Below are 27,523 nucleotides of genomic sequence, written 5' to 3' on the forward strand. Positions count from 1 at the left end.
TCAGGGCCAGCAATGCTTCTAAGAGGCCACAGCTTCTACTTGACAGGCTTTTTTCCTTATTCTCCTTGAGTAGAGGAGAACATTATAATGTGTTACATGTCTGAACATTGAAAGCATGGTATTCACCGAGACACATGTTCACATAACACTAGGGAACAAAATTCTTGTTGCATCCACAAAAACACTTGTTCTTACCCAACTCGAGTGTGCTGATCTCAAATCTGACATTAGTTTTTCTCTGTAAGCTACAGTTTTTTGCAATTCAAGATTTTAGGTTTTCATCTTACTGTAAAATTTTCAACATTTAGTTTAACATAATGAAGTAGAATGTCTTCTTGGGCATCATCTTTGTGGAAATATAATAATTTATATAATGCAGTAAATACACTAATACACTAAAAGATATGATTGCATCAGAATTTGTCTACAATTTCAAAATAGAACATATTAAAACACTTATTTTAATCATAAAAGTTATGCAAAACTTATTTAAATTGTATTCAGGCAAAAATTTGCATTTGTAGCTCTTGCGTTTGTATACTTGTTGAGGACAATCTTGTTTGATGCTTCAGCAATAGTCTGCTCATCACTAACAGCTCCAAGATTTTTGGGAAACTTATCAAGGTGACTGTTCAGGAAGTGAATCTTAACACTCATGTTACATCCAATGTCACGGAAAGCCAACTGCATCTTTGAACCAGAAGTTCATAGTTTTCTGCTTTTTTGTTGCCAAGGAAGTTCTCTGTAACTGCCACAAAAGACTGCCATGCTGTTTTCTCCTCCTTATTCACCTTTCTGGCAAATTCTTTGTCACATATGAGGGTTTGAATTTGAGGTCCATTGAATACACCTGCTTTTATCATCTCGAAAGACAAGGCAGGAAAAGCAGAAATAATATGTTGAAAGCATTCACTTTCTCTATTCAAAGCCTGAACAAATTGCTTCATTAAGCCAAGTTTGATGTGAAGTGGGGGAAAATGATCCTGTCTCGATTAACTACAGGTTCATTCACAATATTTTGTATCCCTACTTCCAGAGCTTCACGTTTCGGCCACTCCTTCTGTGTTCAGTGTTTCTCCCGAGTTCGGCTGTCCCACAAACACAGAAAGCAAGGATACTTCATGAAACCTCTCTGTTGTCCTAGCAGGAAATTTACCATTTTAAGATCCACACAAATGATCCAGTTATGCTCTTCATACTTCAGAAAGTCGAGGACAATTTTTATGTCATTCTTACTAAGTCATTCAATTCAGGTTGGCTAAACTGCTGAGGGGTTAATGACTGCTTAGCATCAGAAGAAGACCCTTCAGATTCTACAACCATTTCTTCATGCATCTGATAAAAATACACTTGATCACCATGTTCACTTTCTTTGACCTTAGAAGAAATAAAACCATTGAAAACTGGAACCGGGAGTATCTCAGAGTGTGGGAGAGGTCGTATTGCTGAAGGAATATTAGGATATGCGATCATATGCCGTTTTTTCTTGTCAATGCCCTTTGTATGGATCAGACAGAAATCACAGTCACTTCTGTGGTCCTTAGGTTCACGCCAAACCATGGGAGTATCAAAAGGCATTCCTTTGCGTTTTCCTTTTGTCTAGTCACGAAGCATTTCCTCACAATTATGACACACAATATGAGGAGCCCAATTCTTGTCTTGATCGCCAAGGGGAACTTGAAAATAGGCAGTATATGCATGTGTCACAAATGATGAAAATATTGCACCTTTGAGGTTGAAGTGTGTAACAGCGACAGATATAACAGAAGGTGTCAGGCTATTCTTACATTTACACCTACTCAAAGAAGCCATGATTCAATCTTAAAACAAAATAAGAGGGTGTTTTTATCAGATAAGTTTTTTACATTTAAAAACAACTACAATTATGTAAAAGTGATGTTTTAAAACATTAATCCAAGAGTTGTTGCCTTTTAACTCCCAACTTAAAAACCAATGCATGCCATTAACGGTAACAAAAAGAAATTAAAATTGCATAGAAACTAGAGCATGCACCAAAAAGCAGATTTTAGATTTGGAATTAGCAATGCAGAAATATACAGAAACAGTTCTAAAAGCTCACGCAACAGAAAATGAAAAAAAAAATTGTTCCCCAGTGTAATAAATAGATAAATGATTATCCTTCCAACCAATTTATTTCTAGTGATCAAGAGATTCTTTTCTTTTTTTTTAAATTTATTTTAGATTTTATCTACTCATTTTTAGAGAGAGAGAGAAGCATCAACTCCCATATGTGCCTTGACTGGACAAACCCAGGGTTTCGAACCAGCGACTTTAGCATTCCAGGTTGAGGCTTTATCCACTGTGCCACCACAGGTCAGGCTCAAGAGATTCTTTTCCAAGAAAAATTTAAGCTGCGTTATGTTAACAGAAGCTATTGCTAGTTTATTTTATTTTATTTTATTTTATTTTATTTTTTACAGAGACAGAGAGAGAGTCAGAGAGAGGGATAGATAGGGACAGACAGACAGGAGCAGAGAGAGATGAGAAGCATCAATCATTAGTTTTTCGTTGTGACACCTTAGTTGTTCATTGATTGCTTTCTCATATGTGCCTTGACCGTGGGCCTTCAGCAGATTGAGTAACCCCTTGCTCGAGCCAGCGACCTTGGGTCCAAGCTGGTGAGCTTTGCTCAAACCAGATGAGCCCGCGTTCAAGCTGGCGATCTCGGGGTCTCAAACCTGGGTCCTCCGCATCCCAGTCCGACGCTCTATCCACTGCACCACCGCCTGGTCAGGCGCTAAGTTTATTCTTAAAGTAAAACTGTTAAAACATTTACCAATGACAAAAATGGCAACAAAGCACAGAAGATGGGGAGAAACAGACCTACCTTGTCTAACATATCATATGCTTTACTGAGGAGAGCTCGCCAAAACTTCACGGTTAGTTTGTCTGCATTTTTCTCTACGGACTGTGCAACAACATTGATGTAGCCAATGACTGCTTCTAGCAATCTACAACACAGGAGACTTCTATGAGAGTTTTGTGTACTACTCTTCCAGCTCTTTGATAAAAGCTTAAAATTATTTCCAACTGAAAGTTGAAAAAAGAAAAGTAACATACCTCTGTTCAAGGCCTTTTAACACCTCAGGACCACCACTTTCAACTACCTGTTTTTAAAAGAAGACATTATTAGAGCAGTACAGAAGCAGGTAATAAGAAAATCATTTGAAGTAGATGCAATGAAACATAAGACTATTCAGTTCAAACCCAACAGCAACCGTTTTGTGACATTAGAATTTAATCAGGGTCTGATTATCTCCATCATACTGTAATAAATAAATATTTTCCTTTAATTACATTCTATAGATATTTGTAATGCCTATAAAGCACTACAAAGATTCAGAAAAATATGGTAAATAATGCTCATTTACCTAATTATGAAATGCTGATCTTTCTTTAGCTCTAATCTAATTTTAAGAAGACCTATGGATACAGCAGTGGTCCCCTATGAACTGCTCCCTAATGCCATTCTGCTACTACTCCAGGCCCCTAAACTTGAGTCTGCTGTCAGCAACACGCTTGTCTGATAATACTGGAATTCTGACTATGTGACTTACGTGCTCTTGTTCACTCATCTGAACTGCAGGCAGTATCCTTTCTATATACAACTTATTTTTCACTCAGCTCTGCTAGTAGACATATAGTTTTGTGTCCATTTTTTTTTCTTTAAGTACCAATGCTGAACAAGAGCATTTTCTTTTTTTTTTTTTTTTTTTTTTTTTTTTTTTTTTTTCCCATTTTTCTGAAGCTGGAAACAGGGAGAGACAGTCAGACAGACTCCCGCATGCGCCCGACCGGGATCCACCCGGCACGCCCACCAGGGGCGGTGCTCTGCCCCCCAGGGGGCGATGCTCTGCCCATCCTGGGCGTCGCCATATTGCGACCAGAGCCACTCTAGCGCCTGAGGCAGAGGCCACAGAGCCATGCCCAGCGCCCGGGCCATCTTTGCTCCAATGGAGCCTCGGCTGCGGGAGGGGAAGAGAGAGACAGAGAGGAAAGCGCGGCGGAGGGGTGGAGAAGCAAATGGGCGCTTCTCCTGTGTGCCCTGGCCGGGAATCGAACCCGGGTCCTCCGCACGCTAGGCCGACGCTCTACCGCTGAGCCAACCGGCCAGGGCACAAGAGCATTTTCGTGTCTCCTTGAGCATCCATACAAGTTTCTGCAGAGCACACACCTGAGAGAGGGACCTGAGCATCTTCCAAGTGGTTGGGCTGGCCAAGGGCTTTCACGACAGTCCCCATCTCTGTGCACAGAAATGCCTGTCCCCACAGCCTTGCCACTTGTTGCTACAACAGATTTTAATTTATGCTAATCTGATGGACATCATAGTGCCATCTCATGTAACCTGTAGTTTCCTTCTTACTAGGGAGGTGGTTTTTCATGCATTTACTGGCCATGTGTGACTCCTCAGTGAATTCATATTCTTTGCCAGTTGTTCTAATGGAAACTTGTGCTTTTGGATTCATACATAGCCATCTTCTCTTAGTCTGTGGCCTTCTTTACATTGTGTCTATGGTGGCGTTTGTTACACTGAAGTTTTTAAGAAATTCTCCTCCACTCTCTGGCCACATATTTCCCCTGATTTTCTAAATATTCCTTTTCACATTGAAGTTTTTACTCTACCTAAAACTGTCCTCTGTTTACTGTGTGAGATAACCTTTCCCACATAGACGATAAATTGTGCCAGCTATGGTTGTTGGCAGGACTCTCCCCAAGGCTTTGTGATGTCAGCTGCCACATAACTCCTTACATGCACACAGGTGTGCTCGGGCTCATGTGCTCTCACACTGACCCACCAGACCGCTGTCGCTGGCAGCCTGCCTGCCAGAGCAGTTTCTCCACAGACCCACCTGTGGACAGTGTCTATAGTGATCCCTGTCAAGCAGGCTTGCTGTACTAATTAGTTCTAAGAGGTTTTTATTTTCTTTTACAGGGACAGAGAGTCAGAGAGAGGGATAGACAGGGACAGACAAGAACGGAGAGAGATGGGAAGCATTAATTATTAGTTTTTCGTTGCGAGGCCTTAGTTGTTCATTGATTGCTCTCTCATATGTGCCTTGACCGTGGGGCTACAGCAGACCAAGTAACCCCTTGCTCGAGCCAGCAACCTTGGGTCCAAGCTGGTGAGCTTGTTCAAACCAGATGAACCTGCACTCAAGCTAGTGACCTCAGGGTCTCTAACCTGGGTCTTCTGCATCCCAGTCTGATGCTCTATCCACTGTGCCACCGCCTGGTCAGGTGAGGTTGTTTTTTATCCTTTCTGATTCTTCTACTTTATTTCTTTCATCAACTAGAACAACAGAAGGCATCTTTGTTCTGGACTTTACCCAGCCCACTACTGGTGTCCATTGTGAAGTGATGAGACTAAAGGTTCAGACAGCTTTCTCAGGTCAAGGAGCCCTCATCTTGCAATACTAAGAGGACTGTTTCTCTTAAATCATTAATAAGTACCGAGTTTACTGCACGCTTCTCTGTAAACATTTCGATGACCATGCCTCCCCTCCTGATCTGCTCATGCGATAATAGCAGATGATGTACAAATACTCTGTGTGAGACTCTGCTGTATCCTGGTCATAATCCTTCTTCCTCTTGCACCATTTATTTCCTCATTTTGTTTCTGTGTCTCCTTCCTTTGTCGTTTGAAGTTTAACACACAAACAGAAAGGTGCACAATTCCTACATATCAAGTTCACTATGACAGGTAAAGAACAGCATGTCACAGAGCCTCAGAATCCTGCCTCTACTTGACTCCATTACAACCCTCCCCTCTCCTTCCAGACACAAACATTATCTTTATTTCTAAAACCAGATCCGCTTTGTTATTATTTCTGAACTTCATACAACTTGCCTTCTTTCCTTTAATATTATGTTTATAAGGGTCGTCAGGTGGTGCGTCACTGAGGTTCACCCACGTCCCTTTATGACAACACTATAGCACTCCATTGCTGATGGACACTAGATTTCCCAGTTCTGGGCTCTCATGAACATTCATTCATTTCTAAACGTCTTCGGGTGCATGGTTATACACTTCTATTGGGTATTGCCCACTAGAGGGTAGAATTACTGAGTCAAGCTTTATATAAGTACAACCGTAGCAGATCACGCTGAACAGTTTTTCATGGTGAATTGCACTATTTTTTCCTATTATCTTGAAAGGCATGCCTCACATTTTCATGCTATTTGCCAAAGCCCTTTGTACTAGTTTAAAATACAGTTCCTTTAGAAAAGACAAAATCATTATATCTTATATCATAAACATATTTGAAGAAAACATCACCTTTCTGATAAAATGACTGGAAGCCAGGAGCTGAGACATAAAGGACACTGACAGGAATTTGAAATGCCGCAGCTGCTTGCTAGTGTGAGTGTCTGTGTTAAAAACCTGTAGCATTTCCTCTTTTGAGTCACTCTTAATAGACACAGCTTTGGGAATAGTTTCTGAAAAAGAGCAACAAAACAAGTGACCACACTCATCTCTGAGCTACATCTTTAGTACAGACACAGATATAATGTGTAGTAAATCGGATACAATCTTATAATCTTTTTTTTATATTAAGTGAGACGTGGGGAGGCAGAGAGACAAGACTCTTGCATGTACCCCGAGTGGGATCCACCTGGCAAGCCCTTCACTGGCGCAATGCTCTGCCCATGTGGGCTGCTACTCTGTTGCTCAGCAACCAAGCTATTTTTTGCACCTGAGTTGAGGCCATGGAGCCATCCTTAGCACTTTGGGCCAACTTTACTCGAACCATCGAGCCATGGCTGCAGGATGTGGTGAAGGAGAGGGAGAGGGAGGGGGAGGGAGGAAAAAAAGGAAGGGGAAAGGAGGGAGAAGGAGGGAAAAGGAGGGAGGGGGGAGGGGGAAAGAGAGTGAGAGTGAGAGAAGGGAGAGGGGTGGAGAAGCAGATGTTTGCTTCTCCTGTGTGCCCTGACTGGGAATCAAACCTGGGACTTCCACACACCAGGCCAACACTTTACCAATGAGCCAACTAGTCAGGGCCCAGATACAATCTTCAGAGAGTATCTGTTAATCCAGCGGTTCTCAACCTGTGGGTCGCGACCCCGGCGGGAGTCGAACGACCAAAACACAGGGGCGATGTATTTCCGATGGCTTTAGGCGACCCCTGTGTTTTGGTCGTTCGACCCCCGCCGGGGTTGCGACCCACAGGTTGAGAAACACTGTCTTAATCTATTATACCCAGTCTTCCCTCTTCTAAATTAGTGAGAGACAAATATATTCATCAAGAAAGTACCCAACAGCCCTGAGAAGAGTACATAGGACCAAAAACAAAAGAAATCAAAACATGCAAATAAAAAACAAAAAACCAAGCCAGGGCAACTGAGACAAGCAAATGGAAGACAAAAATATTTAAAAGTTATCTTTAACTGCTGGCTCCATACTCAATTTCTGAAGTTTCAGACGCATTCCCTTGGTGGCCCACACAGACTGAAGTCTTCAGTGATTGACTCCAAAAGTTTGAAGATGTCCTAAAACTTTGTAGAATGCCATGTTCATATAGATCTAATATAAAAGGGTTGGGGTGCAGTGGTTGGGGTCCAAGGTGGGCCACTTGAAAACCACTGTCCTGGACTGACTCAAAATGAAGACTTCTTCCTTAGCACGTCAGCACATATAGTTCTCGAGGCACCTTCCGATCTGTTTCTGAGCCGACTACAAGCAAGGAAGACATGGCCAAGGGGAGGCCACACAGAAATCAGTCCCCATAGAGGCCTTAATCCCTTGTTTTGAATGCACCTTGCTCTTCTGCTCGGAAGACACAGAACTAAGAACATGTAGCACATGAAGCCATTGTCACTGGTGCTGCAAACAGTGGAACTTTCCTCAAGACACGTAAGCACAGTAAAACTGTTGTATCTAGTTACCACTGCTGAGCTAGCTGTTTGTTTTTCTTCTTGGTGACCTGCTGTCATTTTACCGTTAACTCACCCTAGACACAGGGGCACACAGGAACAGAGGTTCAGATGCCAGTGTGTAAGGGCCAGCCAGCAGAGATCCTACTTCCCGTTTCTTTCCATATAAATTTGAGAAGGTACAAAATCATATACCCCAATGAAAAGTTATTAACTTACTTAAAAAGTTCCTTCTAAAGGTGTTCTCTGGGTTCTATGGACAACCTGCATGGGCTCTGCCTCCCGAGTTTGTGGCATCAGATTCATTAACCCCTGATGGATGCTTACCTTCTTTCTCCTCCGGCAGCTTCACTAAGTACTGGAGGATGTTCATCAAGTTTTGTATCTGGTGCTGGACACTAAACTCACAGCAGACTGAGATCCAGAATTCAGTGTCTGCTTCTAACACAGCATCCTGCATATAGAAGAGACACCAGTAATAAAACTGTACCAGTCAAATTTATGTTAATAAGTGCAAATAAAACAAATGTCTTAAAACTATTTCCTAGCATATAAAGTCACTCCATACTGTTCCTTGTTCTTCATGGTCACATTTACCACTAGAGGAATAAGCTACTGAGCTCCTTACACAGAAAACCAGTTTATGAGACCTGCACGGCACAGATCGAGAGAAACCTGCATTATGATTTCTGGCAAGAACGGAATACCCTTCTTTACTCAGAGCAGGACTAGACTTCTTCCCAGACCCAGGCTCTACAGACATCTAAAAACAGCCCTGTTCTCTCCTCGTCCACCCCAACAGGGTTCCTCAAAACAATCACCTGCGTCTTACTGACTTCAGTGACATTGACACTGACACTCCTCCCTTCCCCTGTGAAATGCCTTCAACACTATGTACTTTCAAGAGACAGAGTTGAATCACTTTATAGCTGTACTCTGTTGGATTTGACACAGAACCACCTAGAACACCAGACCTTCTTATTAGAAAAGTCAAATCATCCTCAGATGTCTGTTACTACTGAGGAATTCAGAGCCAGGGGCTCTGAAAACTATTTTAGAGAATGGTAAAAATATTTTTAAGAGCTGTTCCAAGCAAGGCCTGTTAAGTGATGCACATTAAGCATCATGAGCCCCACATTTAAGCTGGAAAATATCACAAAATCTGCTGAAATATCGCCGTTTCCTTACTGTGCACCCTGCGCTCTGACCTTTTCTCCACTGGCAGCCGCCGGCACGGTTTTGGTGACATGCTGTTCGAAGAGCAGGGCGAGGAGAGCCCAGAGGAACCGCTCTGCGCCCAGGGTGTCCACAAGCTGCACCAGGATGGGCAGGCGCCTGTGCTCGGGGACATGCGGCAGAGCATCCACAAACACACGCATGATTTTCACAACCATGTCTTCCACATTCCTAGTGACTTCTGCAGAGTCCCCACTGTCAGACTGAGGAGCAGCAAACAAGGTCAGCACATGGGAAAAAATAACCCCACAAACAGGCTTTAAGTAGGTAGGACAAGGCTTTCCATGTGCCCAGTTATAAAAAATTGTTTAATAACTGAAAACCGATGGGTAAGTATTCACTGAATATAAAGTATGTCCCAGGTACTGCTCAGCCCTGAGGGGAAGTGCAGGACATGAGCCTCGCCCCAGAGGACACATATCAGAAACAGACACGGATATGAAAAGTAACAAACAAGAGGCACTAAGGCAGATGCCAAATGCCAGGCACTGAGTGCAAGTCTGCTCTCAAGACATCTGAGAAGCACAAAACTTCAGCAGCATCTGTGCTGTGCTCAAGGGGCCACACCGAGGACAGAGCACAGGACAACCAACAGCTGCCTGCTGCTTTCAGAAGGAAGTCTATGCCAGTCAACCCTTGGGACTAGTGCCCAAAACAGAGAGCTCTTCAAGGACAAAAAGAATGAACGAATAAGCCAATGCCCTCTCCTCCTGTCTGAATTCTCTGTTCTCCACCGAATCATCTACATCAGTGTTTTTCTTTTTTATATTAAGTGAGAGTCAGGGAGGCAGATAGACTATTGCATGAGTTCCGACCGGGATCCATCCAGCAAATCTACCAGGGGGTGATACTCTGCCTATCTGGGTCCACTGCTCCATTGGCAACCAAGCCATTTTAGCACCTGAGGTGAGGCCATGGAGCCATCCTCAGGGCCCAGGGCCAACTCGCTCAAACCCATTCCAGACATGGCTGTAGGAGGGGAAGAGAGAGAGAGAAAGAAAGGGGGCAGGGGAAGGGTGGAGAAGCAGATGACTGCTTTTCCTGTGTGCCCTGACCAGGAATCAAACCTGAGACTTACACATACAGGGCTGATGCTCTACCGCTGAGCCAACCGGCCAGGGCCAACATCAGTGTTTTTCAACTGCTGGTCTGCACACCAGTCTGTGAGAGTTAACCACCCTGCTGTTGCATGAAGATTACAGAACAAACAATCTTAGTTGAATTCGCTTATGCTCAGGGTGATTTCTGTCTTAGTGATCCCTGAAATAATTCTCTTGTTTTCACCAGTCCCCACATGTAAGGTTGAAGACCACTGGTCAACATTACTTTCTCCACACAGTGTACACATGCCCAACTCTGCCATTTCATAAGGCAAATCCTCCCCTTCCTTCATTCCGTGTCACATGCTGCTGCTTATGGAACTCTGTGGTCAGCCTAGCCTGTGTGGACTTTCCTCTCTTCTGGACTTTTCAGCACTTATCTATTCTATCGGCATAAATGTTATCAAGGCAGTTATTTTTCTTTTTTATTTACATGTGACCTGACTCGCCAACCTGTTAGACACAGAAAATCTAATACCAAGATTACAAGGAGACAGTGCTGAACAGTCATCCCTGGAATGGTCAGGCAATAACGTAAGACCAGCAATAATGCAGGCAAACAACTCAAGTAGATGACTAACCTCTTTCACCTTCGAGAAGCCACTTTTTAGTTTCATATTGTCCATTCCTTACTGGCTGAGACTATGTCTCGCTCATCTCTTTAAGTACTTAGCTCTTACAGAGTGCTTGGTAAATGTCTGCTGAATTGCCCATTAACAACTTTGCCATTGTAGCGCTAAAACTTCCTATTTTCATTGACCTACACAAGGGTATAATCACAGTGACGCAATGTCCTGAAACACACAGTCAATGCAAATTCATTTTGTCAGAATAATGTCGAGGAACTTCTGTAGTTACACCCTTGCAGAATGCATGTTTATTCATATTTTTGGAAAAGACATTATTTCCATGATTGCTGCTTAACTTCATCATCTAAAATTTTAAGACACACAAATACCAGAGGCATTTCAGAAAGGCCTTTAAGTTTCACTCTTACTATACAGCTCAAGGTTTATACTATGTAAAATAAAATAAAAAAATACTAATGATGGTATAAAGGCAGCTTACCTGAATAAGTGCAGGAATAACCATTTTCACAGTCTTGTTAATAACTTGAAAACTGTAAGTATCATCTAGACGCATGATGCTGGTTCCCATAAATGTAAAAATAGACATAATATTGTGCAGAACTTTATCCTGAAAGAAAATACATCTTTCAGTATTTCCCACTGTAAATACATCAAATATCAATGATTCACTATAACTAAGTAATAAGAAAAATAACTCAAAACAGCAAAATCCACAAGATACCACTTCATGCGCATTGGGATGACTGTAATAAGACAGACACTAACAAGTAGCAGTAAGGGTGTAGAAGATTAGAACCCTCGCATACTGCTGGTGGGCGCAAATCAGAACAGCTCTTTTTGAAAACAGTCTGGCAGTTTCTCAGACAGTTCGTGTTAGCAGATGACCCAGCAGTTCCACTCCAAAGAGACCTAAAACCAAGGTTCATGCAAAACCTTGTTTACAAATGTCTCAGCTGCATAATTTTACTGTAATAACCAAAAAGTGGAAACAACTTAGATGCCCTTCAACTGACAAAATGTAAAATACACAGAAATAAAATACTATTCAGCTGTAAAAAGAATACTGACTCAAGCTTCAACACAGATGAACCTTGAAAACACCAAATTAAGTGAAAGAAGTCATACACAAAGATGGCCACAGACTGTATGATCCCAACAACCGTACCTTTAAATGGTTGAATTTTATGGCACATAAACTGGTGTGTGGGAGTTCCGGGTTCAATTCCCGGCCAGGGCACACAGGAGAAGCGCCCATCTGCTTCTCCACCCCTCCCCCTCTCCTTCCTCTCTCTCTCTTCCCCTCCCGCAGCCAAGGCCCCATTGGAGCAAAGTTGGCCCGGGCGCTGAGGATGGCTCTGTGGCCTCTGCCTCAAGCGCTAGGATGGCTCTGGTTGCAACAGAGCAACACCCCAAATGGGAAGAGCATCGCCCCCTGGTGGGCATGCCAGGTGGATCCCGGTCAGGTGCATGCGGGACTATGTCTGACTGCCTCCCCGTTTCCAACCTCAGAAAAATACAAAAAAACAAACAAACCATAAAATGATTCTCCTATTGGAAAAAAAAAAAAAGAACATCTGATGTATCTCCAATATGAAAGTAGTTTCAATCTCCTCAAAAATCTTAAACTGATGTATTTCTATAAGAAAACTGACATATTTCTTCAACTGAGGTACTTAATAATCTGATTTTCTTAAGTCACTGGTTGAAAGCTGTTTGAAGATTATAGGCATAATAATTTTGTCAAAGTAACACTAATACTATAGATAGATGCACGGGCCAGGCACTGCACTGAGTGCTAACTGCAAATCATCCCATTGTGTCCTCACAATCATCCTATGAAGAAGGTTATTATCAGTCCCTCTTTACCAAGAGGAACCAAAGTTTAGCAAAATCTGTCTCAGCTAATAAGAGGCAACGCTCTAAGATCCCCAAGTTCACTGAATTCAAACCAGTGAACACCTATTTATGTCCACAGAAGATAGAAATATCTGAAATAGCTGCTAAAGTCCTAAGTCATTAATACTTACAGGAAATATTCCGGCCACAGTCCCCAGAAGTAAAAGGGCATGGTGATGGGTCTGAGGCATCTCAGAAATGCGGATGCACTGAACGACCAGCTCCACATTGAACTTTTCCTCGTCTAGAACATCTATAGGGGCGAGAAGTAAACAGCTCTAAGTGGTAAGCACGGTCCCACCCAAAGCGGACAACTCTCTCACCCCTTCCCTCCAACAAAAAGCACTATATACCTTTTGGTATTTTGCTGCCATCTGGAGAGAGTTTTTGGCAGATATTGAGCAAACAACTGAGAATTAACTGTTTGGTATACTCCATGTTTCCCTGATCTGGTGGCAAAGGTTCTAAACACCTGCAGGACCCCGGAAGAGAAAAGATGGGATAAGAAAGCTGTACAGGGTCAGTAATGCACCAATGGCTCTCCAAAACACATATTAAATAAGGAATGACTAAAATATGAACATTAAACATCAAGTCTATACAGAAGATGGGAGACATCTAACTTCTTCATACAGTATGAAGCTTACGTCACATCACCTCTCCTCTCTCCTGCACTTTCCGTCTACCTGTTCAGAGTCTTAGAATTTGCTTTTTAGGTGAAAGAACACCCCCCACAATTCAATGGCATTTTTTTATGACTACCTAATTATTCACACCAAAAATACAGTAGGTGTTGTCCTGTATCTTCAAACACAAGTAATGCTGCCCAGGGACATGGTATTGAAAGTTAATATGGAGACTGGAAGGTGACTGGTCATTTCCTAATTCAGTACAGTACAGGATGAAGGTCAATGTACGGCCTTGCCAATGGGCACCTAAAACCATTCTTTTCATCTTTCAATGACAGTTCTTACCTTGCTTTATTTTACAGACCACTGAAGTGAGAAAAGAGAATGTTAAGGTGGGGTCATTACCTGGATAGTAGGTTGAAAAGGGTTGATATCAAGATCTGAGGGTTTTTAAGCTTCTTTTTGTGCTGCAGTAATTCTAGGATGAGGGTTACTCTTTGCCAGTAAGAACCTCCAACTTCCAGAACAGATTCTAGATCTTGTGATTTTCTGGGAAACAGATACAAGAGAAAGTTGGAAAAGCAAATCCTACCAGTGCTAAGAAGAAATACACCCAATTATGCCCAATGGATGGGAATGAGAAATCCCCAGGAATTGTTAACATTCCGGGCCGTGAGCACAGGCTCTCCCTGCAGTCACAGCTTACTTTTGCTGCATTTTCTGCCTTCTGGTTTGCTGAATTGTGCCCAGGGACTTAGTTTTATCTGGTGGCTCCAGTTCTATTCTGATTTGTTCAGCATTAACAGAAATCTGAAATATGAAGAAAAAATGTTGATGATACACAGGACAAAATTAGAGCAGTGACTGTTAATTAAAAAAGATGCAATGCAAATGTTTATGTACACTCTTATGTCTCCCTATGACTCCAGAGCCCCGGCCAATCCCCAAAGGCAACCACCACTACCAACTTGTATATTCTTTTGAAAACTTCCTGTACAATGACAGTTTTATAAAGATGAAAACAAACAAATAGAGGAGTATATGATACACATTGTTCTGTACCTTAATTTCTTTCACTTAATTTATCTTAGAAATCTAAGTATATGTAACATATTGGTTACATTTCTGAGAACTCCTGAACCCCGGTACTATACTCTTTGTTGTGAATGTGATTTCCTACAAACACAGCTGGGCGGTTATTTGGAAGTGCAGCTAGGTTTCGGTGTACACATGAACCAATGAGCAGCTTCTCATTGTCCTTACACAGGTGCCATCAGACAACTACTGAAATTAGGCAGAGTAAGCCAAGGGACCAGTTCACTGTCCCTCAGACCGTTGATGGGCCGGACTATAAAAAAAACTATGAACAAATTCCTAGGCACACTGCACATACCTTATTTTAAAGTGAAAAAAACAAAACAGGAACAAATACAATATTTAAAATAAAGAACAAGTAAATTTAAATCAACAAACTGACCAGTATTTCAATGGGAATTATGCTCCTCTCACTGACCACCAATGAAAGAGGTGCCCCTTCCGGAAGTGTGGTGGGGCCGGATAAATGGCCTCAGGGGGCCGCATGCAGCCCGGGGGGGGGAGGGGGCATAGTTTGGGGACCCCTGGAGTAAGCTATTGCCAAGTGAATACCAGGCCACTTATTCGTTCCTATCCCTTGCACAAAATGGGCAGATTCCCCCTAACACATGTAAAAACTAAACTAACACACACCCTGCCTGGTTAAAACCATAAATATTTCACACACTAAAAATATTGGTGAAGGCTTCTAATTTTGATTTACCACTTTTCTATGACCGCTTTTTCTGTGATTTTGTTAATGGTAACATCTGACTTTCTGAAAGTATTATACGGTGGAGGATTCTTTAATATGGTTTTATTTGGGAGAGAACAAAAACAGTGACAAATAAATCACAAATCATTTGCGACTTACCCCTTTAAAAACACTGCTAACAGTCTGAGCACAATGTGAATTTCTACAGTTCACCAATAAATCAAATAAGACACGCAAAAGCTTCTGCTCAACTTTTTCATCTGATATAGCTGCAAAATATCGTTTGGTAATCTAGAAAACAGAGAAAAAAAGGCCACTGAACTCAATGAACAAATTTGAATTCCCAAAATGATTTTTTTATCATTCTCTTACAACATAAAATTGTTCCCAATTTTGTCAGTTATAATGCAATAATTTTTATTGACCTATGTACATCATTTAATTTTGCAAAATGGGTCAAATAAATCATATTCCTTTAAAACATGTTCAATTCACTTATCTCCAAGTAAAACATTACCCATTTTTTAAAGCTTGAATGTCCTTTATTTCCTAAAAGAAGTCACTGACCTTTTCAAGGGCTGTAATCTGAACAGTCGGCATGCCTGTAAAAAGCTCCTTTGTTGTGTGCATGGCTTTTATAAACACATCTAGGCTTTTTGGGTCCTTATGTAAAAGAGAAGCTGAATATTCATTATATTTTCCCAGAATGAGATTCAAAACAGTGGCCTCATCTTTCAGGACAGCTGTGGGCTCCTTCTGGATCTTTTCTAACAGTTGTTCAACCATAGGCAACAGCTGAGACAGCACCATCTGAAGTTTGGAAAATTCAATAGTAAACAGTTACTGACATGTTTTTACTTGCTTTAACAAAGATCTATAGCCTGACCAGTGGTGGTGCAATGGATAGAGCATTGAACTGGGATGCTGAGGACCCAGGTTTGAAATCCTGAGGATGCCAGCTTGAGCACAGGATCATTAATATGATCCCAAGGTCTCTGGCTTGAGCAAGGGGTCACTGACAGCCTGAGCTCCCTATCCCCCAAGTCAAGGCATGTATGAGAAGCAATCAATTAAAGTGACGCAACTACAAGCTGATAGTTTTCATCTGTCTCTCTTCCTGTCGCTATAAAAAAAAAACACCAAAAAACAAAAAACAAAAAAACCTCCACAAAGACCTCAAAAGATATCATGGGAAGACTATGAGCTTAGCCTGGAGAAAACCCCAATAATGACAATCTCTTGGACATGAAATACCAGTGGAGCATTCAGGCCCCTTCTCACAGTTTAGTCTATAATGGTCTAAAGCTCTAAACCAACGGTTCTCAACCTGTGGGTCGTGACCCCGGCGGCAGTCGAATGACCAAAACACAGGGGTCGCCTAAAGCCATCGGAAAATACATATGTACAGGTTGAGAACCGCTGCTCTAAACCCTTCAGAGATGAGTGGAGAAATCTGTGAGTGTCCTAAGACTTTTTGAAAACAGGAAATACAAACTAAGTTGAAGTTCTGGACTATAAAAATAAATTTAAGTTTCTCTAAGACACTGCATACTTCCACAATGTTTCCAACTTGGTATAATTAATATTAATTCATATTATGTATGTGAAGTCTTTCATAACTAAACCAGGTGCCAGCAAAATACAGCTGTGGACCAGATGCAAAGGACTGTCTACTCTGCAAACCTTGCCACCAACACTCAGGCCCATGTGCTCACACGCCATCTCCGCTACTACCACGTGGCAGGCAGAGCTGAGCAGCTGCAGACTATATGGCCTGCAGAGTCTGAAACATAATACTCTTTGGTCCTTTACAGAACAAGAGGGTCAATTCCTGGTTTAAACTAGACTGGGATGACACAGAGCTGATAAATGCCATCTGTTTGCTCCCACCAGGAATATACAAATAAATTGTTTTTATCCCATTTTACTCATTCTACTAATCTCCTTGTTGCAGCCAGTCTAAGACTGATGGAGCATACAGGCATTTAGATGCCGGGACGAGGAAGTCTTCCTCTGAGACCAAACCCTCTACCACATCAACAAGGCTCTCAGAACCTCTTTCTTTGTACCACAGGTTTCCTTGACAACATAATGAAAGAAAGCTATGAATTACCCCCAAAAAGTGTACAACGATGTACATTCAAAAAGTGAGCATATGGCTTTGAATGTTCAGTCTTATGCTGGAATATATTACCTTTTGGAGGATTTTCACCAGAAGACACACATAACCCAACAGTTTTTCTGCAGCCCTCCTAGTGTTTTTCCCATGTAATATTAAAATTCATTTTAAATCAAGTCAACGATTAGACAGGGATAACACACAATTTTAAAATGGAAAGAAACTTACCAATATTTGCCTTTTTGTTTCCTATCTCTTTGCCCACCACAATGCTCCCCGCCCTCCAAAATGAGTTAGAAAATTTTCACTCTTTGTGCACAACTGTGACTTTGCATGTGCCTCTCTGGGGCAGAAGCAGTGACGACGACCTCAGTGACACCCCATGGAATGCAGTCCACTGACATTGCACTCACCTCACCGTGAACTCCCTGAAGCACTCTCATCAGATCTTTTGCAACATAAGATGGGCAACTAGATACACAATAAAGCAGGTTTTTCAAAGTTTCAGACAACTTCTGATAAGATTTCAGGTTTTTTTCTCTCTGTAGTTCCTCAAATAAAGTAGCCAAATCCTAGGGCACCAAAAAGGTAATTGGATAAAAGAGTTAAAGAACTATAAAGGTTAAATATACTAATTATGGAGGTTGTCACTTCATTTCTTCTTGAAACCTTAATAGGAAAGGACTCTGGTACCCCTCAACTTACTCTCGAAACCAAGACACGGGTCTTCTAGCAGCTAGCTCTTAAAAATGGGGGACAAACATGTGTAGATACTGACCTATTAGTTTCTAGATTCAGAGACAGAACTCAATCAAAATTCCCAAAAAGCAAAAGTCAAGGAGGAAACAGGTGTGCACACGATGCGACCTTCTGTGCTGATGAATTACCTGAACGATATACGTGGCATCTGAGGTGATCTCCTCTGCTTTGGGAACCACGTGCTCTATCACCAGTTGAAACTGGGATGCCACTCCACTGAGGGCCTGCAGACAGTGAAGGGTCGCCCTCCGCACTTCCTTTACAGGGCTGCGCAGGTTAAGGAGTAGAGATGCCACCACTAAAACCAAAGGGAAAATAATGTAAGTAACAATTAAAAAACTGGAAGCAGTACCCCACAATGAAAATTTTGCTCCTAACTCAAACCCCCTCTCCACAGACAATTCACTGCTTACTATTCTAAAAAAATGGGAGATATGTGTCGGTAAATTCTTCCGAAAATTCACAAACGAGAACATAGTGTAGACACACTATTCTGCAGAAATTGCTGTCGCATCTCAAAACATTTGGAAGTGTTTTACAAACAAAGCTAAATTAAACCGTCCATTTAAGCTGTACAGGTCTCCACTGATTTTCTGTATTTTTTAAACTAGTACCTTACTGGAAAAAGTTTGGGTTGTTTCTAGACTGCTACAAACACCCCTGAATACACACCCTTGCACAAGTGTGTAGAGGCAAATACCCATTTATGAATTGTGCTTTGCAAAGATTTTGTCCTAAATTGATGTTTATTGTGACTTTACATTTCAATGCAGAAATTTTAGTCATTTTTTCTAGTTTTGTATGTTGCTTAGATCCAGAAATTCCGTGCTGATCCATGAAAGAGTTAACCAGCCTGGTGTTGTATGAGGATTAGAGTCTATAAGAACTGGGTCTGTAATCTTCATACAACATCAGGCTGGTTAACTCTTTCGCTAGCAGACTGGCATCAGTCCATGGACCAGCAGTTGAATAACACTGGCTTAGAAAGGCCCTCTCCACTAAAATGAGTTTAAAAGTATTGATCTGTTAGAGATCACGTATACTACATTTTTTTTTTTTTTTTTTTTTGCTATATTAGAGCTAAGTTTTTTATATGAAATCTTTAGTTTACATGAAATTTTCATCTGGGGGATGAGTCTGGAGTCAAACTTTTCAAATGTTTCCAAATGGCTGGCCAGATAGATGTCCTACTGAATAACCCACCCTCAAAATCCCACACATCTGAGGTGTCAGTTTTATCTGAAACATCTACTTCTACCAACTAGTACTTCCAAAACCACATTCAATGACTGAACAATTTAACAGCAATGCTTTGCTTCCCCAGCTATGCAGTGAAAATGTCAGCTTTTGATTTGAGAGGTACTTTCATCATGTTACTTGAATTTGCTGTCAATTAAGAGTAATTTCCAATTTTGATCTAATTCCGTTTCAGATTTTTGGAACATGACAGTATGAGTTTATTCTTGAACATGGATGGCCAATTATGTTATTTTGAATGAATTTTGTGTTGTTGAAGTGAACTCTATTTGGACAAATGCTTAAACCATAGACTGCTGAAATCAATTTAGAAATATTTAGTATTTTGCATGATTAAAAGCTTGACCTATTGTTTTGTTTTGCCTGTGTCAATTTTGAATGTTATGCTAGTTGTAGAATGAATCTGGAAGCATCCATTTGTCCTGTGCCCTGCACAGCTCAGCAGCACTAATAAAGCTTGCTGCAAAGATCTAACAGAATACATCTGTGAGACCAACTGGATTAGGGGTTCTTGAAAAGATGTCTCTGGGATAAAGAGATATCTAATTTCCTTATAAGATAATTAGTTATTTAAGCTTTATTTCATGCTATGTACTGGAGCACAGTTGGTTGGTTTTTATTTTGCTAGAAATGATCTGATCTACACCTTCCACTTCTGGAATGCTATAAAAGAGCTGGACATGCTTTCAAACTTTTCTGAGAAAGTCATATCAAAGTTGGAAATCCTTCCTGGCCTCCATAACAGTAAATTATAAAACAAAGTCAGACACAAACAGCTGGAAAGTTGAATTTGTACAAAGGGCAGCTTCAGGCCAAGATATAAATTTTCGGTACAGTAAAGCAGAGCTTCCAGAAAAATTCAAATTCAAAAACAAATTCAAAGTACTCCAACCTTGTCCCTTAGACCTTTTATACATAGATTTTTTTCAGTAAATACTGTAAGTTTTCCCTTCCTTATAATTTTAATATAATTTTCTTTTCTATAGCTTACTTTATTATAAGAATACAGTACATAATACGTATAACATACAAAATAAGTATTAAATGACTTATTGGTGAGGCTTCTGGTCAACAGCAGGCTTTTAGTAGCTAAGTTTTTAGGGAGTCAAAAATTATACATGGATTTTTGACAGCATAGGGGCGCCCCTAAGCACCCACATTGTCCAAAGGTTTTATAAGCACTATGGTTACCATACTCAGATAAGGTACTGGAACACAAGTAAAGTCAAAGCTACGTTATTTAAGTAATCAGCTTTTAGGAGCATCTTCTGTTTAAAATGTCTATGTGACTTTATTCTTCTAATATATTATATTATTTAGATAAAATAGCATATTTTACATAAAACTGAAAAAATACTCTTTTTCTTTTAAACATGCAAATAAATTTACTATACTGATCAGGCATAATATGATCAGGCATGATAAACCAAAGGCAGCCTCCATCTGACAAATGATGTTAAAGGTCTGTTCATTTAACAAAGATCTGTTGTATGAAAGACTGAATGGAATGCAGTATTTGCCCAGAAAGTAATAAATGATAGATTACCAAGCCACCGACAGAAACTCAGGTAATATGGTATTACATTACCTGAGGTAATATGGTATTACATTATTATAAGCAACACCTTTCTCTTGCACAGCATAACATGTTTTGTAAATAAATTACGACAAACACCAGCCAACACCTTCTAGATCCCTCACGGACAAGGTCTGGCTAGAAGCTCACTGTGAATGGATTCAATGACTAAGTGGCCTTCTATTTGAGGCCCTCTGGAACTCTAGGGTGCGGTCCTTGATCTTCCACACAGAACAAGGTGCATCCTGCCTGTCTGCAATGGAGTACTGTGATAGGCCAGACAGCATAAATGCAAAGGTATTTTAGGCGGGGGGGGGGGGGGGGGGGGGTGTGACAGATGACAAGGCAGCAAGGGTAGGCAGGAGCCTGTCCTGCAGTAATACCACGGGCAAAGTGAAGTCCATTGGTCCTGCTACTGATAGACAAAGAGACATATTCCTTAGAGGTCACTGCCTTTGATGTCAAATCTTTGATTTCAAAGGATAGCAGACATTTCAGACCTGCTAGAAAATTGGAAGAGTTATGACCTCATAATAAAATATATATACCTTTTAGAAAAATCACAAGTTTAATAGGAATTAACCATTTTAATACATTACGCTGTCTCCATAAGATAGAACACTCTGCAGACATTTTAAAAAAGATAAATTTCTATATTTATCAATATAGAATAATAGTTATATTAAGTAGAAAACTAAAGTTAAAAAATGTACAGGAAGTTCTCTTTAAAAATTTTTTTTTAAACTTCTTATTTTAATTCAGTGAGAGGGGAGGCAGAGAGACAGAGTCTCACATGTGTCCCGACCAGGATCCACCTGGCATGCCCACCAGGGAACAATGCTCTGCATATCTGGGGTGTTGCTCTGTTGCTCAGCAAACAAGATTTTCCGCACCTGAGGTGGAAGCCATGGAGGCATTCTCACCGCTAAGGCCAATTTGCTCCAAGCGAGCCATGGCTGTGGGAAGGGGGGCAGGGGTGGAGAAGCAGATGGGCGTTTCTCCTGTGTGTCCTGACTGGAAATTGAACCCGGGACATCCACATGCTGGGCCGATGCTCTACCCCTGAGCTAACAGGCCAGGGCCTTTAAAACTTTCTTAAAAGTAAATCTACCTAAACAGAGAATGTAATTTTATAGTAAGTAGTGGAAAAATAAGTACATTTATACGATTTTATTTTGTAAGTAAAACTTGAATGTATATTTCTACTTTACCTTGTATTTGATAAAAATTTCGTTACAAGTGTAATTACATGATCTTCCAAAGTGCTAAGAAGACAAACATTGAGAAATTGTTCTGGGAAAAGGTTATGATCATTCACTTTGCTTTCATAAGACATTTATAGAGAGCAATTTTGGAACTAAAAAATAATCAAGAACATCTCCAAATTTCCCAAGGATCACTCTTAGTTCTCTGATATTAAAATCATCCCAGTCTGAATTATTGATCACATTCATCACTCTCATCAACTTTTTCAACTTCATTAATGGTCTGTTTCTGTCGGGTTCTCTCATGTATCAATGGCTTTGGTCGTAAGTCAACTTACTCTCAATATCATCTTCATCAACATCATGAAATCTGTATCTTTTGCAAATTTTTACTTTATCAAAAATATCAATTTTATTTTGGAGGGTTTCACTGTGAGCGTCCAACCTGAAAATGACTTACACATGATGAAAGAAATATATCCGGGGGGCTATCTGAGTGGAGATCCATTTTATAACTAGTCAGCTGAATACTGAATCGTATTATGATGGTTTGGATTAGTCACCATCACTTCTCTCTCTTATTTTAGTCAGATTTTGCAATTGACATTTATAACTTTTTTAAAGATTTTATTTATTCATTTTTAGAGAGGGGAGAGAAAGAGAGAAATAAAGGGGGAGGAGCAGGAAGCATCAACTCCCATATGTGCCTTGACCAGGCCAGCCCCGGGTTTCAAACCGGCGACCTGTGTTCTAGGTTGACACTTTATCCCACTGTGCCACCATGGGTCAGGCAACATCTATCACTTAAAGCAATACTTAGAAGTAAACAGACAACAGTTTATGAATTACGGGACTAAAGGGTATGCACATGCTCTGTTTCAAAAACTACAAAAAAAAAATTCTCCCAACTACAACCCACATGCAGCACATACAGAGAAAGATGTCACAGCTGGTCAGGACAGAACATAACAATGGACAGTACCTGGAGAAGACGCAGAAGCCAGGCGGGCTCTGCACTGTGGGTCCTGAGCAGACAGCATCACACAGCCTACGTATAGGGCTTGGGTCTGCAGCACAGTCTTCACGCTATAGCTCAGTGGGCATGAAAGGCTAGAACCGTAGGTCCACAAAACAGAAAAGAACTTAAATAACTGAAAAATATCTTCTAGATGTACCTAAATTAAAAAACAAAAACAAAAATAGTGAAGTTTAATTTTTATAACATTTTGCTTTGTCTAATCATCACTTAAACTTTCTATACGTGGTATTTTAGCAAGTTGGGAAGGATGTAAATGAATTCAGAGGACTTGCTAACTTTGCACTTGAACACATTTAATAAAAATAAAAAAAGAACAAGGACACTTAGCTGAATACTGAGACAAGATGATGTTGCAGAAGCCTCATTAATAAGAAAGTACTTCAGAGATGGAGTGAACAGTGTCAACTGTGTCCAGTGCTGCTGAGAAGGTACATCAGACAAGAACAAAGAACTGACCACTGAACTTGGCAGCATGGAGGTCACTGGTGCGGTGACAGTTTCATAACCAAGTAACTCTGCATATGCTAAATAACCTATCTGTTCATTACCACTTATGTTGGTAATGGCATTAACCCACCAAGCAGACTCAGCTGTTGTGATAAAATATGTGAACAGGCCTACCACATCAGGAGGCATTACAATCTATGTCAAACCTACTGACTGGTGTCATAATTACAGCACTACTTTATAGGGCCCATGTTTATAATCATATGCTCTCTACTGTTAAAAAGTCTACTTTTGGCCCTGGCCAGTCAGCTCAGTGGTAGAGCATCGACCTGGCATGTAGAAATCCTGGGTTTGATTCTTGGTCAGGGCACACAGGAGAAATGACCATCTACTCCCCGACCCCCAAATCTTCTCCTCCTGAAGCCATGGCTTGATTGTTTTGAGCGCATTGGCCCCGGGCGCTGAGCACAGTTCAATGGAGCCTCTGCCGCAGGTGCTAAAAATAGCTTGCGAGCATGGCCCCAGATGGGAAGAGCATTGGCCCCAGATGGGGGTAGCTGGGTGGATCTCAGTCAGGGTGCATGTGGGAGTCTGTCTGTCTCCCTTAAATTAAAAAAATAAAAGTCTACTTTCATTTTCACTCAAAATTATCATAATTAAAATAACCTGCAATACCTTAAAGCAGTGGTAGTCAACCTGGTCCCTACCGCCCACTAGTGGGCGTTCCAGCTTTCATGGTGGGCGGTAGTGGAGCAACCAAAGTATAAATAAAAAGATAGATTTAACTATAGTAAGTTGTTTTATAAAGATTTATTCTGCCAAACTTAGCGAAAATCCAACATAAAGTACTTGGTAAGTAATAATTATTATATGCTTTAATTTGCTGTAACTCTGCTTTATAAATTTTATAAAGTCAAGTTACTTCCCTACTTTATAAATCACTATTCCTGTAGAACTGGTGGGCGGTTAGAAAATTTTACTACTAACAGAGATAGAAAGTGGGTGGTAGGTATAAAAAGGTTGACTACCCCTGCCTTAAAGGGAAGAGTATCCTAAACCTCGTACCTTTATGAAAAGCTTCATCAGCACCCTGAAGTGAGTGGAGTCAGCACCACTGAGTATGATCTCAAAGAGCCCGATGAGCAAGCGCAGGTAGTCTCTGCTGTCCTCTTCCATTCGGTCAGGATCCCACCATACACTATCTATACAGACGTGACAAGAGAGACAATGTGTGACTTACATGAACACTCTGCTGAGACTTTTCGCTCTACACAAATAAAAGTTATGGAGCCAAGAATTCAGTTGTCCTGGGTATCACATTCACACCTTGTCCTACCTTTAGGAAAAGATTTAGGAGCCTTTACTGCATGAACAAAATTTTTCAGCGAAAACAAAAGTAACACTGAGTCCTCCATAGCAACCCTCTGGGCGGTGTTGACCTGTTGTATATAATGTGCCCACAGCCGCACTGGTATCCCTCTGTCCATCATGAGCTCAGCATGCCATCCCGAGGGGATTTCCTGAAATGGAAGAAAACAAAAACAGCCAGATTTAAAGGGGTTCTGATTATGGGTTACATAAGTGGACTGCAATGATGTATATGATTGGGTAATATGTAAAACTCTATGTGAATTTAGGCAAATTAGTAACTTTAATCAGATTTTTAAAGCAGTCTAACACTAAGCTAACCATGCTTTATTTTACCTCTATATTCTTAAAACACCATTCCTAAAACAAACACTCATATAAATTGTGTTTACCAAATGGTACATTTCTAAACAGAAAGGAGTTGAAGTTCCAAGAGACCCTTAAAGGGCCTTTATTCATTTCACATTTTTACTGCTAATCTAGAGTAGGTAAAATCTCCAAACTTGCAGGTGATTCTAAATAACAGGTAAAATCTTAACATGTGAAATTACACTGTAAATGTTAAAAAGAAATATGAAATAAGGTGTAGGAAAATGATAAATGAGACTGTGTACAGGCATATGCACAATAATAACTTGGAAGAAAAACAGCCCAAAGACAGGCTTAGAAGAAACTGGCTTTAGTGAGGAGTTTTTGGCTTAAAGTGCCACCACAGTGGCATAAAACCCTTATGACTCTCAGGGAGGGTTTTAGATATAAAACAATATAAACCCCCTATACCTACAGATATATAAAACACTCAATTTGTCCACACTTTTTTTTTTCAGAGACAGAGAGAGAGAGAGGGATAGACAGGGACAGACAGACAGGAACGAGAGAGATGAGAAGCATCAATCATTAGTTTTTTGTTGCGTGTTGCGACACCTTAGTTGTTCATTGATTGCTTTCTCATATGTGCCTTGACTGTGGGGCTACAGCAGACCGAGTAACCCCTTGCTCGTGCTAGCGACCTTGGGTCCAAGCTGGTGAGCTTTGCTCAAACCAGATGAGCCCATGCTCAAGCTGGCGAACTCGGGGCCTCTAACCCAGGTCCTCTGCATCCCAGTCCAACGCTCTATTCACTGCATCACCGCCTGGTCAGGCTGTCCACTTTTAACACTGAGAACAAACACAGTTCAGGTTATTGCACTTTTATAAAAGATAACAAAATTTAAAAGACTCTCTGGGCTACTTTTTAAAATATGAAGATTTATTCCTTTAAAGTTTACATAACTTTAACTATCAATGGCCATGGCCATGACTGGTACTTATAAAATCCTGAAGGTACATACATATGTGAGAAGGATGTGATTTGTTTAGCAAACCCTATGAGGAGCCCTCTGAAGTTTGCAGGACAAATAAAATACTATTATATATTGCAGATATTAAAAGAAATAATCTTATTATTACAAGATATAGTACTAGGTAAAGATACAAACTAGTAACTTAGTAATACTGTCAGAAACAACAGTAGGCTGGTGAGAGCCAAATCTAATGCATTATTAAAATAACAGAAAAGAGCTCTGGAAGGTCAGTTCAGTTGGTAGAGCACTGTCCTGATCCCCAGTCAGGGCACATACAGGAATCAGCAATGGTGAATGCAGAACTATATGGAACAACAAATTGATATTTCTCCCTTCTTCTCTAAAATCAATAAATTAAAAAAAAATTATTTTCATATGAAAGATCTATTTTTAGTAAACAAGCGTGAAGGAATATTTTTTTCAAGCACTGATATATCTAGCAACTTCAATTACCCAATAAAGATGGTACAGACACAAAACCCTGCAACCCTAAAATTCTGTAATTCAATTAATTTTCTACAAAAGGAAGAGAGCGGCCCTGGCCGGTTGGCTCAGTGGTAGAGCATCAGCCTGGCGTGCAGGAGTCCCGGGTTCGGTTCCCAGCCAGGGCACACAGGAGAAGTGCCCATCTGCTTCTCCACCCCTTCCCCTCTCCTTCCTCTCTGTCTCTCTTCCCCTCCCGCAGCCAAGGCTACATTGGAGCAAAGTTGGCCCGGGCACTGGGGATGGCTCTATGGCCTCTGCCTCAGGCGCTAGAATGGCTCTGGTTGCAACGCCCCCTGGTGGGCGTGCCGGGTGGATCCCGGTCGGGTGCATGTGGAGTCTGTCTGACTGCCTCTCCGTTTTCAACTTCAGAAAAATACAAAACAAAAACAAAAACAAAAACAAAAGGAAGAGAGCACCTGATTCACTCTCTACTGCTCCCACAGCTGCTTGGCATTCACTCAGACCTGACACCCAGCACCTCGGACTCCAACTGTCAGCTCTGCCTTCACCAACAGGCCAGGCTGTCTCTCTACTCATCATTCATTTTCCAGGGTCTGCACACTCCTTACCACTGCGGCCATCACACTTTCCAGCTTCTTTATCTTTTTCTGCAACAAGCTGAAAACTCTTATTGCAAATGGAAAGTGAGTTTCTTTTAAAGATGAACAGCAAGAGACAAGCACGGCCATGATCACATGAAAGGTCACTTTCTGCTTCAGGCTGAAAGACTCCTTTTCTCCAACACTGATTAAATCCTCCACCTAGAAAAATAAACATCATCCATTACTGGT

The 27,523-nt window shown here is 41.0% G+C and overlaps 2 protein-coding genes across 6 annotated transcripts in view; one reads left to right on the top strand and one right to left on the bottom strand.

Moving 5' to 3' along the window:
* LGALS8 (galectin 8) overlaps window positions 1-27,523 on the top strand; it is a 64,756-nt gene that overhangs the window by 35,260 nt on the left and 1,973 nt on the right. The window lies entirely within an intron of this gene.
* The window catches only part of HEATR1 (HEAT repeat containing 1), a 55,737-nt gene that overhangs the window by 8,276 nt on the left and 19,938 nt on the right, over window positions 1-27,523 (bottom strand). For all 5 annotated transcript variants that reach the window (XM_066383681.1, XM_066383676.1, XM_066383688.1 and 2 more), the window contains 18 exons: window positions 27,302-27,493; window positions 24,872-25,055; window positions 24,601-24,737; window positions 23,032-23,224; window positions 18,140-18,309; window positions 17,666-17,824; window positions 15,701-15,943; window positions 15,293-15,424; window positions 14,051-14,154; window positions 13,750-13,893; window positions 13,069-13,187; window positions 12,847-12,968; window positions 11,298-11,426; window positions 9,102-9,332; window positions 8,221-8,347; window positions 6,299-6,459; window positions 3,082-3,128; window positions 2,849-2,972 (listed from right to left, as the gene is read on the bottom strand). In XM_066383681.1, coding sequence (XP_066239778.1) covers window positions 2,849-2,972; window positions 3,082-3,128; window positions 6,299-6,459; window positions 8,221-8,347; window positions 9,102-9,332; window positions 11,298-11,426; window positions 12,847-12,968; window positions 13,069-13,187; window positions 13,750-13,893; window positions 14,051-14,154; window positions 15,293-15,424; window positions 15,701-15,943; window positions 17,666-17,824; window positions 18,140-18,309; window positions 23,032-23,224; window positions 24,601-24,737; window positions 24,872-25,055; window positions 27,302-27,493 — 2,718 coding nt within the window. The remainder of the gene's footprint in view (window positions 1-2,848; window positions 2,973-3,081; window positions 3,129-6,298; window positions 6,460-8,220; window positions 8,348-9,101; window positions 9,333-11,297; window positions 11,427-12,846; window positions 12,969-13,068; window positions 13,188-13,749; window positions 13,894-14,050; window positions 14,155-15,292; window positions 15,425-15,700; window positions 15,944-17,665; window positions 17,825-18,139; window positions 18,310-23,031; window positions 23,225-24,600; window positions 24,738-24,871; window positions 25,056-27,301; window positions 27,494-27,523) is intronic.

This window comes from Saccopteryx leptura, chromosome 1, assembly GCF_036850995.1.
Source record: "Saccopteryx leptura isolate mSacLep1 chromosome 1, mSacLep1_pri_phased_curated, whole genome shotgun sequence".
Classification (NCBI taxonomy): domain Eukaryota; kingdom Metazoa; phylum Chordata; class Mammalia; order Chiroptera; family Emballonuridae; genus Saccopteryx; species Saccopteryx leptura.